Source organism: Hemiscyllium ocellatum, chromosome 16 (genome assembly GCF_020745735.1).
Source record: "Hemiscyllium ocellatum isolate sHemOce1 chromosome 16, sHemOce1.pat.X.cur, whole genome shotgun sequence".
In the NCBI taxonomy this organism is placed as follows: domain Eukaryota; kingdom Metazoa; phylum Chordata; class Chondrichthyes; order Orectolobiformes; family Hemiscylliidae; genus Hemiscyllium; species Hemiscyllium ocellatum.
Window position 1 is genome coordinate 1812029 of NC_083416.1, and position 17118 is coordinate 1829146.

The 17118-nt window shown below is 42.2% G+C and overlaps 1 protein-coding gene across 1 annotated transcript in view; it reads right to left on the reverse strand.

The window, feature by feature from the left end:
- Nucleotides 1-15294, reverse strand: part of LOC132823312 (AT-rich interactive domain-containing protein 5B-like) — a 101254-nt gene extending 85960 nt beyond the window's left edge. The window contains exons 1-2 of the mRNA XM_060836988.1: nucleotides 15237-15294; nucleotides 14720-14977 (exon numbers count right to left, since the gene is read on the reverse strand). Of these exons, the coding sequence (XP_060692971.1) occupies nucleotides 14720-14977; nucleotides 15237-15257 (279 nt within the window). The 5' untranslated portion in view covers nucleotides 15258-15294. The remainder of the gene's footprint in view (nucleotides 1-14719; nucleotides 14978-15236) is intronic.
- Nucleotides 15295-17118: the final 1824 nt, after the last annotated feature.

The window sequence follows — 17118 nt, forward strand, 5'->3', positions numbered from 1 at the left end:
TAATCAGCAGGACTAGACATAACTTCAGCTTTTGTCTCACAACAGGACTATAAACTAAAACGCCACATCCAGTGTGATATTTCTACATACTAAATCAAACTCCAGAGTGCTGGAGAACTCCGCACAAAATTTTAATAACAACTTTGCAAGAAATTGTGAACAGCATGCAACTTCCGAAGAAAGCAAGATTGCGATTTTAAGAGTACTGCACTTGCTGTGTTCTCAGCTAGCACCCAATAGCAAGGTGCCACCGTCAGCTGGGGCACCCAACAGCAAGGTGCCACCATCAGGAGCGATGCAGGTGTTTGCCATCAAACACATGAAAAGCTGGAAGCCTCACTTCAGAGTCTATGACTCACTGTCCTGGCTGTAGGTGTTCATCTGGAAGACCAAGGGATGAGATGCATTCTTAGCAAATGCCATGCGCCTTCCAGCTTCACAGAATGCCCAAGTTAATGACCCATTTGCTTCGTAAGTGCTTTAAGGATTCCCATCCACCGCATGCACCCCCTTCAAACTCCCCTCACTTGCACCCCTCCTAGGACTCATCCATCCCCATATCGCATTACCATTTGCTCCATCCATACCTTGACCAACTCATTACATACTGGCATTAGATCCCCCTGTTTCCTGTCTAAACCTATCCTTACCACCCACCTACCCCTGACTCTTCTCTGGTGAGGAATTGAACAGCATGCTGGGCCCAGCACATTAGAGCTGTGGCTACAAACACAGCCCTCGCATGAGAATTTTTAAATATTTTGAGTCCCTAGCGAGAAAATATTACATTTCGAAATGATGTCAGCATGAGCTCTAGTTACAAATCCAAAAAAGGAAAACAACCAGTCTTTTGATCAAACAGCAATACAACTGCTAAAGTACTGGCTAGTTGGAGCAAGGTTTTCGGACGATATAATGCCTATTGTTCCCAATCACCAGGTGTATAGGAAACCAGAAGTCAGGTTTAAGATCACTGAAAGAAACCATCCTTACAGCACTGGGACCAGTACTAAGGGAAATGAGAGAGTCACATCGTTAGGATGGTCGTTACCCCAAACTTTTTGGGACTAGTGCTTAAGTGAACGACATAACCAGGGAAGTAGAGAGGGTTTAAGCGCGATGTCACAGGTAAGGGATCACATTTGGGTAGGTGGGATAATTGAAAGAATGCAGATAAGAGTACAGAGGAAAGTATCAATAGAGGAATTGATAAACATATCAAGACAGGAAGGCATAGACAGTACAAATCTAAGAGTAAATCAAACAAGGCAAGAGGTTAGTAAAATAATAAAAGGGATATTTGGCTAAGTACATGAATCGGAACGGTTTGGAGGGATATTGGTCAGGAGTAAGCAGGTGGGAGTAGTTTAGTTTGGGATTATATTCGGCATGAACTGGTTGGACAGAAGGTCTGTACCAGTGCAGTATGACTATGACAAAACCTATCATTTGAAACAGAACTGATTATTCTATTTGCATTAAGTATGATCTGAAAGCTATTATTACCCAGGAACATGGCTGCAGGATGACAATGTGACCTGTACATTGAAGGGTACATTACATTCAGAAAGGACAAGAAATAAGGAAGAGGCAAAGATGCTAATTATGGTGTCCGTTTCAGAGGATGACCCAAGTCCAAGAAACGAGGATTTGGAAGCTATCTGAATGTAAATGAGAAACGGTAAAGGCAAGATGTCATAGGATGCCTGGATACCACACCCACATAACAGTAACCACATGACAAAACAATGGCAACATAGCAGAAGGTGCAGTGATAATCATGGGGATTTTACCCCATCAGACGGTCAAAGGTAGTCTAGAGGAGGAGTTCACAGAATATTTTCAGTTAGTTCCTTAAGGGAGCTTATTCTGAAGTCAACCATACAACAGAACTGGGACTGTGAAACGAGATGGGGATTAACCTCACAGTGAGGATGACCCAGGTAGCAGTAACTATCACATGACTGTAAAATTCATTCAGCTTGATGGAAAGAAGTTTGGGTCCATCTCTAGGAACTTAAACTGAAACAAGAATAACTGAGGGCACAAAAGCAGAGCTGGCTAAGGTGAACAGACAAATCCGGTCATGGGGTAGGTCAGTAGAGATGCTATGGCAGACATTTAAGTAGATATTTCAGAATATACAGAATAGGTAGAATTCTTCTTTCTTGTTGAAATGTAATGGAGTTCCACTGTCTACAATTAACTCAAAATATCAAGACAGAATCAAACTTAAATAAAAGCATATAATTTCACAAAGGGGAGTGGTAGGTCAAAAGATTGGACAGAATACAAAAAAGCAAAGAATGCTTAAAATATTAATAAGGAGGGAAAAATCAGTGTACAAGAGAAAGTTAGCTAGAAATATAAATGCAGATAGTAAGAGCTTCCATTAATATTTAACAAAGAAAATGTAATGAGAGTGTTGAGCCTATGGAATGTGGAGAAATAATAATGGAGACGGCAATTAGAACATAGAACATTCCAGCGCAGTACAGGCCCTTTGGCCCTCGATGTTGTGCCAACCTGTGGAACCAATCTGAAGCCGATCTAACCCACACTATTCCATTATCATCCATATATTTATCCAATGTCCACTTAAATTATCTTAAAGTTGGCAATTCTATGACTGTTGCAGGCAGTGCGTTCCACACCTCTACGACTCTGAGTTAAGAAACTACCTTTGACATCTGTACTTTATTTATCACCCCTCAATTTAAAGCTATGTCCCCTTGTGCTAGCCATCGCCATCAGAGGAAAAATGCGCTCACTGTCCATCCTATCTAATCCTCAGATTATCTTATATGTCTCAATTAAGTCACCTCAAACTTCTGCCTAACAAAATCAGCCTCAAGTCTCACAGCCTTTCCTTGTAAGGCTTTCCCTCCATACCGGGCAACGTCCTAGTAAATCTCCTCTGCACCCTTTCCAAAGCTTCCACATCTTTCGTATAATGCAATGACAAGATCTGGATGCAACACTTCATGTGCAACCGCAACGGTGTTTTGTATAGCTGCAACATGACCTAGTGGCTCTGAAACGCAATCCCTTTACCAATAAAAGCTAACACACTATGTGCTTTCTTAACAACCCCATCAACCCGAATGGCAACTTTCAGGGATCTATGCACATGGACAATGAGATCTCTCTGCTCATCTACATTGGCAAGATTCTTACCATTAGCCCAGTACTCTTTATTCCTGTTGGTCCTTCCAAAGTGAATCACCTCACACTTTTCTGCATCAAACTCAATTTGCCACCTCTCAGCCCAGCTCTGCAGCTTATCTATGTCCCTCTGTGACATCCTTCAGCACTATCCAAAACTCCACTGACCTTCATGTCATCCACAGATTTACTAGCCCATCCTTCTACTGCCTCAGAGGTCATTTATAAAAATGACAAACAGCAGTGGCCCCAAAACAGATCCTTGCTGTACCTCACTAGTAACTGAACTCCAGGATGAATATTTCCCATCAACCACCACCCTCTGTTTTCTTTCAGCTCGCCAATTTCTGATCCAAACCACTAAATCTCCCTCAATCCCATGCCTCTGTATTTTGTACAATAGCCTACTGTGGGGAGTTTTATCAAATGCCTTACTGAAATCCGCATACACCACATCAACCGCTTTACCCTCATCCATCTGTTTGGTCACCTTCTCAAAGAACACCAAGGCTTGTGAGGCACAACCTTCCCTTCACAAAACTGTGTTGACTATCCCTAATCAACTTATTCCTTTTAGAGGATTATAAATTCTCTCTTATAACCTTTTCCAACACTTCAGCCACAACCAAAGTAAGGTTCACTGGTCTATAATTACCAGGGTTGTCTCTACTCCCCTTCTTGAAGAAGAGGATAGCAAATGTTGTCCCTCAGTCATCTGGCACTATTCCTGTAGACAATGATAACAATGATCAAAGCTTAAGTCTCTGCAAATTCCTCCCTGGATTCCCAGAGAATCCTAAAATAAATCCCATCCGGCCCAGGGGACTTACCTATTTTCACACTCTCCAGAATTGCTAACACCTCCTCCTGGTGAACCTCAGGACCGTTTCATCTTGTAGCCTGTACCTCGGTATTCTCCGAGACAACGCTGTCTTTTTTTGTGTGATTACTGATGAAAAATATTCATTTTGTGCCTCTTCTATGTCCTTGGACTCCACGCACAACTTTCCACTGCTGTCCTTGATTAGCCCTAGCCGTTCTTATTCCTGACACACCTATAGAAACCTTTAGGGTTTTCCTTGATCTTACTTGCCAATGACTTCTCATGACCCCTCCTGGCTCTTCTTAGCTCTCTCTTTAGGTCTTTCCTGGCTAACGTTTAATTCTCAGCCCATACTACCTCAGTAGATGAGTCCTCAAAGCATCCTTTCTGCACTGTGATACTGTCCTCGACTAACAAAGCCACACCTCCCCCTCTTTTACCACTTTCCCTGATCTTACTGAAACATCTAAATCCCAGAACCTGCAACAACATTCCATGTCTCCAAAATGGCCATAACATTGAACTCCCAGGTACCAACCCATGCTGCAAGTTCACCACCTTATTCCGGATGCTCCTGGCGTTGAAGTAGACATATTACAAACCATCCTCATGGCTGCAGATGCACTCTTGCGACCTTGAAACCTTATTTCTGACCCCTCAACCTGCTGCACACTGGAGCTACGATTCAGGTTCCCATCCCCCTGAATTATTTTAAACCCTCCCGAAGAGCATTATCAAATCCTCCCCCCAAGGATACTGATACCCCTCTGGTTCAGGTGAAGATTATCCTGTTTGTAGAGGTCTTAGCTATCCCAGAAAGAGCCCCAATTATCCAGGTATCTGAAACCCTCACTCCTGCACCATCCCTGTAGCTACACGTTCAATTCCTCTCTCTCCCTATTCCTCACCTCGCTAGCACATGGCACGGGCAACAAACCAGAGATAACAAAACTGTTCTAGCTCTAAGCTTCTACCCTAACTCTGAATTTCTGCTCTAAATCCCCATCTCTCTTCCTACCTATGTCTTTGGTGCCCATGTGGATCACGACTTGGGGCTGCCCTCCCTCCTCCCTCCCCCTCCCCCTCAAGGATCCCGAAAACAATCCGGGATATCATGAACCCTGCACCTGGCTCACAACACACCAACCATGAGTCTCTTTCTCATTCCCACAGAACCTCCTGTCTGTCCCCTTAACTATGGGGATGGAGTCCTCATGGTAAAACGTATTGGGCTTTTGGATTAGTCTTCAATATAAAACATCCCAGGAAAAAAAAACTGCAAGTTAAGAAATGGAAGGGGGAAAAGAGTAATTCAAGAAAACGATAATCACCGAGGTAGTAGTACTCAGCAAACTGTTCAAGTTGCAGGCGGACACATCCCTCGGTCCGAATGGATTTCAACCTTGGGTTGTAAAAGAATTGGTTGGGGAGACCGCCGATGGGTTAGTTTTAATTTTCCAAAATTCAACAGATACCGGGAAAGTCCCTTTTGAATGGAAAACAGCAAACGTAACTCCTTTATTCGAAAAGGGAGACAGAAAGCAGGAAACTACAGACCAATCAACTTTAACATGCGCCCTATGACTGATGTTAAGCTACTGAAGATACCACAACAGGTCACATGGAAAAATTCAAGGTAACCAGGTACAATCAACACTGCTTTGTGAAAGGGAAATCAGGTTTAACCAACCCATTGGAGTTCTTTGTGAAGATAACCAGCTGTTACAACCAGTTGATATAGTGCACTTCTGATTTCCTGAAGGTATTTGATAAGGTGTCACATTAAAGGCTATTGCAGAAAATGAAAGCTCATGGTTTGGGGGCAACACACAAACATGGCTAGAGGATTGGCAAGCTAACTGTAGACATAAATTAATCAACTTCTATTTGGCAAGATGTAATGGGTTTTGTGCCATAGTCAGTGCTGGCACTGCCATATTATACCATTTATATCAATGACTTGAAGGAAGGGACCAAAGATATAGTTGCTAAATTTGTCCGTGACAAAAAAGATTGGTGCAAAATTAAAGTTGCAAAGCCAACATAGGTAGGTTAAAAAGATAATAGGCAAAAGTGAGGACTGCAGATGCTGGAAATCAGAGTCTAGATTAGAGTGGTGCTGGAAAAGCGCAGCAGGTCAGGCAGCATCCGAGGAGCAGGAAAATCGAATTTTGGGCATGAGCCCTTCTTCAGGAATCATGTCCGAAATGTTGACTCTCCTGCTCCTCGGATGCTGCCTGACCTGCTGTGCTTTCCCAGCAACACATTTTCAGCGTTTCAGGCAAAAGCCCTTCATCAGGAATCAAGCCTGAAGAGCTTTTGCCTGAAACGTTGACTCTCCTGCTCCTCAGGTGCTGCCTGACCTGCTGTGCTTTTCCAGCACCACACTGATCTAAACTATAAAAAGATAATAGACACATTACTAAGTGGGCAAAGATATGAGAGCAGAAAATGTAAAAATGTAAAATTTTCCATTTTGGCAGGAAGATTTGAAAAACGATGATTTAAACAGTGGGAGATTTCAGAGCGCAGTGGTCTGAGGGACTTGGATGTTCTCAGGCATGACTGTGGAATAATCAGTTCAGTCACAGTCTTATTGACTGATGGATGAGGGACACAGTCCTGAATCTAATTTACTTGGACACGCTAGGGGACAGCCAAGATGATTTTTCATTTAAGTGGTAAGCTATGATGATCTGGAATGCACTGCCTCAGTGCGGTGAAAATAGACTCTGTAGTAATTCCCAAAAAAGGAACCAAATATGCATTTAAAGAGGAAACATTTGCTGGGTTATGGAGAATGTGCAAGGGAGTGGAATAATTAGATAGCTCTGTCAAAAAGCCAGTATGATCATGATGAATCAAATGGACACTTTCTGCAACATCCTATCATCAGCAAACACTATAATTCGGTGAACGTAATTGTTTTCACTTCTCAAGTCGATGTGTTAACAATTGAAAAGTGCAGCAGGTTATTCTATCCACCTGAATACAACAAAAATTCTAGACTCAAGACATGCCTTTAAATTAAATCAAATGAAAAAGATTTATTCTGTCTTCTCATGGATGAGGCAGTGAAAAATATTTTCACATGCGAGGAGGGAAATAATGCAAATTCAACAACTGGACTTCAATCCGAGTTTAGGAGGTTCAGTGATCCAACTATCACAGGTAATAAAAATAAAAATACAGAATTTAATGAGATAGATAGAAAAAAAATATAATCCCCCAGTTCAGATGCTGAACAGGGAGCAAGGTCAGAAACTTCAAGCTAAGGCAGCAACATTTGGACATTAGCGGACAACGGAAATCTGAGGCTCTGTCTCCCTAAAACCTGTGAATTGTGGGTCAATTTAAATAGGAGTTTGTTTCGTTAGGTTAAGGATAACAAGGGGTACAGATTAATGTGTAGTAGAGTGTACACTATCCAGCTGTATAATGGTACAGATCGAAGGGCTGGTCCACTCATCATTCTAAACCGCCACTTTTAAATATCATTAACATAGCCATTATTCAACTACACCTGAAAACAAAAGTTGTTAGTAAGGTAATACAGATTTCTCCAACATACTTTACAATTAGAGCCTTCTTTCTTATCTAAGCATTCAGTCAGTTGTTTTCTTTCAGGTCTGAAAGTCACTTTAACAATCACCTGTACAGGCTATTTCTTAGAACTCCTGCAGTGTAGAAGGAGGCCATTTGGCCCTCTGAGTCCATAATGACCCTGCAAAGAGCACCCCACCCAGACCCAATGCCTATAACTCTGCATTCACCATGGCTAATCGAGCTAGCCTGAACCTCCCTGGACACTATGGCCAATCTATCCTAACCTGCACATCCTGGTCACAATGGAACAATTTAGCATGGCCAATCCACCCTAACCTGCACATCCCTGGACTGGGAGGAAATGCCACAGATGCAGACAGAACGTGCGAACTCCACACAGACAGAGTCACCGAGGCTGAGTCCCTGGTGCAGAGGCAGCAGTGCTAACCACTGAGCCACCATGCCACCCATTTCATCCACATTCAGTTCAGTGCTGTTACTTCACTTATTTCTCTCCAGGTTTTCATTTACTCAAATCAACTGTCAGACTACACAGGGAGCCATGATGAATTTACCCATGAACACCCTTAAACCACCGCCAAAACAATCATAGGTGGTGGTGGTGAGGGGGAGGAAATCAAATGGAGAAAAAAATAATCACCCCACACACAGGCGACACAGAAATCTGCTATTGGAGCTGCAACAAGCAAATGAGGGGAGGAAGCCCGAGACTGGAGGAGTTGGGAAGGTTTCTCTGGTTCATATCAGAGACACCACAGAGCTGAGACACAGGAGGAGAGTAAGGACAAGGCTCTGGTTTCAGCTAGGTGGATCAGAGATATCACAAGCAAAGCCGGAGCACTGGCTGGGGATAGGCAGCACAGCACCAGATGTAGGGACCAGTTGATCCACTGATGATTGGGAAGGTAGGTATTGGAGTTTTTATACACTGTGGAAATGTATCCATGACTGACCAGATTTATAAACGATTTACAGTAAACAATAGGCTGAGAGGACATTGCACATCAGAGAAGAGTCGGTAAAGGGGAGGCAGAGTAATTGATATTTATTTGATTTACGGAATCATAGAAAACAAAGCTGGTAGATAATTCACAAAGTGCTATAAGATAATAGTCATCATCTCTTAACTTTTGTAAACATTTTGCAGGAAGCTATTTCCAAATTACATTTGCCTTAGTTACAGAAATAAATTCTGAAAAATCATTTTGATGTTTCATCTTTTTAACCTCAGTATGCATTTAACTATTTATTTTGTTAAATGCATGACAGATACAGAGCATGGGAGATGTGTTTATAATAAATTAACATATGAGTATTTATACAAAGGAATCTTTATTATTTTTGCCATCTATTCTATCTAAAGTAGTAAACCTTAAGAAGTTCAACACAAATACAGGAGATAAAGTTATTACTTAATGTCATTATCAAATGAAGGAGTTAGTGAAAATAAAAAAAATCCCTGAAAATGAAAAGAGAAGGTCTGAAAAACAAAAAAAATCACAAGTTGCCTTCAAGAACAGTCCTCAAAAAAAATTCAACCGACTCAAATGTACCCCTGACCCTTATTGTGGGTGTCTGTGGTCCTCTGCCACGCTCCCCATCGTTTTTGGGATTGCACATGGACTTATCCCTTGTACCTCCAAGCTTTGCTTTTATTTTATCTTTAGTGCACAATTTCTTCTCTCAGACTCTCCATTTCTTTTTTGTTCCTTTTCGGAATTGGGCTTTCTTCTCTGAAGGTTATTCCACAAAACATCACATCTTATTTAAAATAGCGAGAGAGAATGGGAGTAGGCAGGACATTCCATTTCCAAGCACAACTATGTTTAAACAGTTACTAAGTATTGCAGTCCAATGTGATACAAAGTTAATCACTTCAAGGAAAAAAGAACAATTAAAGGAAATATAGTCTAAATACTTAAGACTCTTAACAGAATGCAGAAGAAAGATCAGTGGAACAGCTGCATAATGAATAACAGTGCAAGTGCAAGTAGAAAAGACATGAAAGAATGGGATTCTGAATTTACATACATTATTATCATAGTTCCAATATCTTTTTATATAATGCCAGGAAAGGCACACAGTATTTTAGCTGTCACCTAACTAATTATGCAACTTTGTTTTTACATTCAAAATTAATGCAATGTAAAGACTCAACAGGAAGACAGGATCAAATATATGCACTGAGAAGTGATTTAATAAATGAACATTTTCAGTGGAATTGTTAAAATAAAAAAAAGTTAAAATTCTGAAAGGGTTCCAAGAGGATAAATAAAGATTTTGTTTCTGAGGTTAGAATCAAAGACTTTTAATTGGAAAGCTGGAGGGGTTAGAATAATTTTTAATCACAGAGTTGAAAGAGCATGGAATACTTTGCTGCAGCTGGTTTTTGAACCAATTTAAATAATCTCAGAAGGGAATATAAAACACTTGGGGAAAAAGGAGAGAAAGTTAAGATTATGGCAGGTACCCCCAGTTGAGAAGTACACACTGAAGTAGTACATGGGCCAAATTGCCTCCTCCTTTACTGTTAACTTCCACAATAACAACACAGTCAGAACTGGAGGATAGTTCACCAAAGTTCAGCATTGCCTTCACACCCTCTCCACAAATCAAAAAGGAAACTCGAGAAGCACCTCCCTCCTCCCAGATCACAGAGCATCACTATACTTCAGCAATGTCTGAAGATACAGACAAGCTCAACTTTTATTTGCCAATATAAATGATCCACTTCCAGAAACTCAACATAAATTAAGGCCATCTTTTGAAATATTTCTAAATGCCATAACATGCAACTTTACAGGGATCCCATTTTGCTGCAAGTGACAGTGCCACATTGTTACAGGTTCCAGCAGCTCAAGTCCAAATTCATTCCATTTTCCACCCTTTCCAATAACAGAATTAGAACATTTTTCCATCCATCAACAATCCCAATTAATTTACAGAAGACAAATTTTTTTAAAAAAAGCAAACGAAGAGATTTACTCGGAGGAATAACAGAAGTATACACAAAAGCTGGATTTTAAGAAGAGTCCTAAAAGAAAAGGCGATGGAGGGGTGAGTGGGTTTGAAGGGCACACCAAACAGAAAAAACCTGGTGGTCAGTAATGAGCATGAAGTAGTGAGGGGTGCACCAAGCAACAGTGTGTTCTGGTCAGTGGGTGATAATGTAGTTGCGTCGCAGGACATTACAGAGAAGCTATGATGGAAGAGAATGAAATAAAAATTAAAAAAAACAAATAACAAGAATGAGGATTTTGGAATTCAAACCAATGTAATCGAATGAAAATAAAGGTGATAGGCATGCAGGACTTGGCACAGAACAAGATACAGGTTTTGTATGAGCTCAAGTACATATCAGGCAAGACAAAGACATTCATGATGTTTTCACTAGAAGATGGTCATGTGGAGCTGGACAATGTTATACAGACGCGAGCATGCAAACATAAAAGGTATTTGGGACAAAAGGCTATTCAGGCCCATGAGCCTGTTTGGTTATTCAATAAGGTCACATGTTTGATCTCATTATACCATACAGGGATGTAGGCAATCATTATGATGGATAAGATAAGAAACAGGGGAAATTAAACTAAATCAGACTACATGGTATAGCTAATTCTGTACATTCTTCTGATCATCTGAAGTAATTAAACCAAAAACATTTTGATTGTTTAACTACTTGAATTAAGTAACAAAATAAACATTTAGTGCTAACCAGCATTAATTTGGAGAAGTAGTGTTGACAGTAACCCAGAATTGTTGGCATAGCTAAATATTTTTTCTGCTGTTTCATTCCATCAGAGATCTACACTGCAATAATAACACTGACTCCCTCTGGGCAGCTGGTACAATCTTTGTGAACATGATTTGGAGATGCCAGTGTTGGACTGGGGTGTACAAAGTTAAAAATCATACAACACCAGGTTATAGTCCTCTGATTAAACCTATTGGACTATAACCTGGTGTTGTGTGATTTTAACTTTCTGAATATTGTCAGGGATCCCCTGCCTATGTGTCATCATTTGGAATACTGTGTACAATTCTGAGCTCCCTGCTACCAGAAGCATGTTGTGAAACTTAATGATGTTACCAGGGTTAGAGGGTTTGAGTTATAGGGAGAGGCTGAATAGGCTGGGGCTATTTTCCCTGGAGCATCGGAGGCTGAGAGGTGACCTTATAGAGGTTTATAAAATCATGAGGGACATGGGTAGAGTGAATAGCCAAGGTCTTTCCCCTGGAGTGGAGGAGCCCAGAACAAGAGAGCACAGACTTAAGGTGATAGTGGAAAGGTTTCAAAAGGGACCAGAGGGGCTTTTATTTGTCCACACAGAGGGCGGTGCAGCTTGGAATGAGCTGCCACAGGAGGTGGTTTTATCAATCAGAGGGTGATCTCACTCAGAGCTAAAAGTGAAACAACCAAAGTGGAGCATCTTACCTTATAATCTGTACAAAGTGTGTGAAAAGTGACGGAAACGATTTTTCAGAAACTTCTACTAGTTAGATACAATAAATCCCTCACACTCACTTTAAAATCAATTAACAATTTATTTATCTAACTCACAAACTAACTAAACTATTAACAAACTGAATAAAACCCTTCTAACTACCAACTATTCCTGAATAAAGCAAGATTCTTATGGTGTGCTGTTCCAATAAATACATGTCCCACTCAAAAAAATTTAGTCTCAAAATTACAGCCAGATTACATGTCTTCCAGAACGTTCCATGCGTTCTCTGTTGATTCTTCTGTGAAGAATGCCTTCTTCATCCATTGTTATTCAGATGGCCTTTCTCTAAGACGTAGACAAAGCTGAGAGCCAGCTATTCTCGAAAGCCAAGGGCTGTTAGCTCTGGCAGATGACACCTTGCTCTGGGGTCTTCGTCCAACTTTTTTCATACCCATGATGACATATCAATATTTCTCACAAGACAACATAGCACTAATCCATCAGATTTAAAATTTAATAGGGTTTTGGTGCCCAAGTACCTCGTTCAATTTGATTGGCTAAATTCAAAAGCCTGTTGTCTTGGTAAAAACTGCTGCTTGACCTACTAAGCCGTACAGCCTTCTGATACGGATGGTTCGATTCAGGCTCGGTGTATTGCAGACTTCCACGCTGCTGCTCAGACCCCATCCACATTAAATCTCCAAGCACAGAAAACACACCATCTTTTAAAAAGGGACCATGCAATGCTTTCTCCCCTAGCAGTTTACAATTTTACAAACACCAAGTTCTAATTTCCTGCCTCCTGATCCACAATTACACTAACCAACTCTGTACAATGGCAATATTTAAAAGATGACACCTTGCTCTGGGGTCTATTCCTGATGAAGGGCTTTCGCCCGAAACGTCAATTTTCCTGCTCCTCAGATGCTGCATGACCTACTGTGCTTTTCCAGGACCAATCTAATGTAAGCTCTGGTTTCCAGCACATGCAGTCCTCACTTTTGCCACATTTAAAAGATGGCTGGTTAGGTACATGAATAAGGAGGGTTTAAAAGGGTTAGGTGTCAAGTGCTTGCAAATGGGATTAGATTAATTTTTGGATATCTGGTGGCCATGGCTGAAATGTTCATCTCCGTCACCCCCATGTAGGATACTCTCTAGAAGAGAACACTGGTTTCTTGTTTAAAAAAAACAAGTAAAACAGCAGGGAGACTCATCAAAATGTGAACCTAATAACTAATAATAGACGTGCTTTGATAAATCCTACAGGAAATCTTTAAGTTATGACTGTCATTAAACTTTGGCTTTGTGACTACTTAAAAGAAAATCCTTTGCAATAATATCATTCAGCTTGGTCTTGGCCTCTACCACTCGTGTTTATGCAAGGAGACACCACTGTAATTAACGGATGTAAAATTCTATATAATGTTTGACTTACTGCAAAATACCAAAGTCTAAAACTCTTCAGACAAAATAATTGAGAAGGATAAAAAGGCCTATTTTCATCAAAGAGGCAGTCTTTCCATTTGCTCTTGGAAAAAGTCAAAACTTGTTTGTCAGGAAATGCTTGGTTTGAATCGGTCCAGATTATCCCAATGAATTCCAAATTACACAGGGAATGGTCAAAAGCAAATGAAGACTGTTGTGTGAAGCCTCCCCTCTAGATATTTCTTGTGAGGTTGACCATCTTCAAACAATGGCTTTACTGAAAGTGAGGACGGTAGAAAGCCCCTTAAATCAAGCTCAACTCCGGTGAACTGCAGATTCAGAATAATAATTACATAGTGCTGCAATGCTGCCCAGAGATCTAAACCCACATAGCTGCAGATCACTGGATTTGTTACCATCAGTCTGAAACTAACCCGCAAAGAGCAGACATGGGAAAACAGCGAGATCCACGCCCTTTGTAGCAGAGATCAAAATGCAGCCAGAGAGTTTAATCTCTCCTTTATTTCATTTTTGAATCACAGAAATACCAATTGTTTATGATCCTTTGCAGTTTGAAGCAGCGCCAATAACATGGTGACGTACATGGTCTAAAAATCTTGTTTTTAAAAAGGCTTCTCTTTGCAAATCCCTGGAAATAACTTGATAACGCCTCCGCCCAAGTACAGACAATGTTACACAGGTAAAAATTTTGAAGAAGTTGAAAAATATCACATTTTTAAACAAATAAAAACAAAAATCCCCTGTGTTGACGACACGAGTGATTCCGGGTTAATAGTGAAGGTAGTAAATATAAAAGTCATTTGAATTAGTCTTCGATATCGAAAATTGAAATAAAATCCCAGGAAAAAGAAAAGCTGCAAACCAGGAAATGGAAGGGAGAGAGTAATGCGAGAAAGTTACAATCACGTCAAGCAATTCAAATTTTCCTGAAACTTTCCGAGTTTGGAAAACGCCAAGAAAACCGAGCAGACTCGGCGATTGAGAGTCAGATTTGAACAGGGATTATCTGACCTTGAAGTGAGTGGAAAGTATGAGACCGGGGGGGGGGGGGGGTGATAATGAAGGAATGTTTGGTTCCCAAGGAGCTACAGCTTAACTCCAGAAGGCTCCCTACTGAACACCCACCCCCACCCCCACCCCCAAAGTCCTTGTTTAACCCCCACTGCCCACACCCCAATCGCCTGTTTACCCCCAGTTGGCGTCCTATTCATCTCCAAACTTCCTAGCCCCCCCACTCCAGCCTGAGTTGTTGCAGTACTCTCCTCACCTGGCCATGGTGTAGGCTCCGGCCTTGCGGGGTATCCTCGGGGCTGAAGTAGAGCCTGGTGCTGGCCAGGAGTTGCTGGCGCCCGCGGTCCTCCCACAGCAGCTGCAGCTCGGCGATGCACTCGGGCTCATGCGGCTGGCAGCGGACAAAGAGGAACTGACCGAGCCTGGCGCTCAGCGCCTTCCCGCCGCCCGGGGCCACGCTGAAAGCCCGGTAGAAGGTGTACGGTCCGTGGGACCCGCACGGGGGACCGACCCACTGGCAGCAGGAGAGAGAGAGAAACAAAGAAACAAGAGGGAGAGCCGCTTTAGTAACAAAGTATTCCCCGGGCGCAGCCGGGACACATTGTATCCAACTTCATCATCACTGCTCCCTATACACAGCTCAGGGACACTCACAGCCCATCACCCAGTTCCCACTGCAACTACACTCTCAGCCTCTCCCAACCCCACACCGGGATGTGGGGGGGGGAATAACTCACAAAGATTTTCTTTTAAAATCTAAAACTATTTTTTACCTCGATTTTCCGCGGCTCCATATCTCCTCCGGCAACTCTGCTTTATACAATAAAAGGTCCTGGCAGCTGCACGGCTCACTCAATCACAAATCACTGCACAGAGGGAGGGATGGAGGACAATCACCAAACAATTCAGCACCTTCCCCCCCAACCCCAACCCGGCAGCAAACTCCCAGAGACACTTCACCAAACTATCTCTCAGCAAATCTTAACCTGTAAATAATATTTTTCCAGACACTCTGTACTTTCTCGCTAACGGGTACTTTCTTTTTCTTATCACTTTTATTCTCTCCCGCCCCCGCTGAAATAAAACTAAAACTTTTATAGTGCAAACTTTTAAACCATCTGCTGGATATAAACTCTCTTTTATTCTTTACGCAGCTGCCAGGACGGCGTGACGTCATAGGAGTTAGGGAATGGGAAGGAGTTTCCATGGGAATCTGGGACTGGGATGTCAGGCAGTGATGGGAATTGGAGATCTGGGGAGAAAGGGAAATTGGAAAACAAGTTGGGGATTGGGAATTCAAGTCCTCGGGAGGACACAGCTAGTCACCTGGAATTGGGAATGCCTGAGCTGCAGGGAGGGAGATACTTAGAATCTGTATCTGGGATCATTCCCGCAGAGATGCTCTGGATATGAATAGGATCTGAGAGGAGCAACTGGAAATCTAAAACAGAAAGTACAGACCTGTGGAGAGAAATGTACATTCAAAGCAGAAAATTCACGCAAAGGAATGTGTCAGGAACCTGCAATTACACCATGTTAGGCTGAGAAAATGGGGGAAATGATCCAGGTCAGGATACAAAATTGGATTCTGGCAGAGGAAATACGATTTACGGCAGCGAGGGACACAAACATTGTGAAGTAAGGAAGCAAGTTGTTGGAGTGAACCTGCATCCAGGGAAGTCGGAAGTGCAAATTTGTTAGTCTCATGGGAAACAAAGGTAAGAATATTAGAATTTGGAAATGAGTGGGAGCAGTATGTGTCAGACACAAGTTTGACTGGTGTTCCTTCAAAATTTGAGGCAAAGTATTTTTTAAAAAATGGGAATCTGAGATTTGTAATACACTTCTGTATTGTATAAGGTTGCAAAGTGTCTTTGAAATAAATGAATCCAGACTGTAGGAATGGAAACTACTTTCCTGGTGACAGCCGGCTGGATTTGTGATACATGCTGGGTCGAGACCAGGTCATAGATACAGTCATAGAGATGTCCAGCACGGAAACAGACCCTTCGATCCAACTGTCCGTGCCAACCAGATATCAACCTAACCTAGTCCCATTTGCCAGCATTTGGCCCATGTGCCTCTAAACCCTTCCTATTCATATACCCATCTGAATGCCTTTTAAATGTTGGAATTGTGAGGGGGTCCAAGATGGCAGCGATCTGAGAGGATCACGTTGCAGAGCTCCACACTGCAGCACAAGTGGGGCGAACGTTTAACCCACCCTCCTGGACTACCGCGATATCCTGGGACTCAAGAAAGATCATGGAGTCATAGGAAACTGTGAAAAATTAACTTACCTGGGTTACTTACTGTCCAGAGATGCCAAAGAAGGGAGGAGGAGCATCCGAGGCTGGCTCCGAGGCCCAGTCTGCAGGATCCTTGGACTCAATTACCTACCAGGCCCTGGTGAAGGAGCTCGCAAAGTCTCACAGGACGTAGGGTAAGCAGGTAGAGGAGAATCTGACACCTATCTCTCTCATGCTGCAGAAGCATGAGCAGCAGCTGGGAGACCTGGAGAAGGGGGCAGATGAGGTGGAGCATAGGGTCACAGCGGTGGAAGCTGATGCCAGTTCATCCAAGGATGAGATCCAAGCTCTGAAGACGCAGGTCCGTAATTTGCGTGACCAAGTGGATGATCTTGAAAACAGGGGC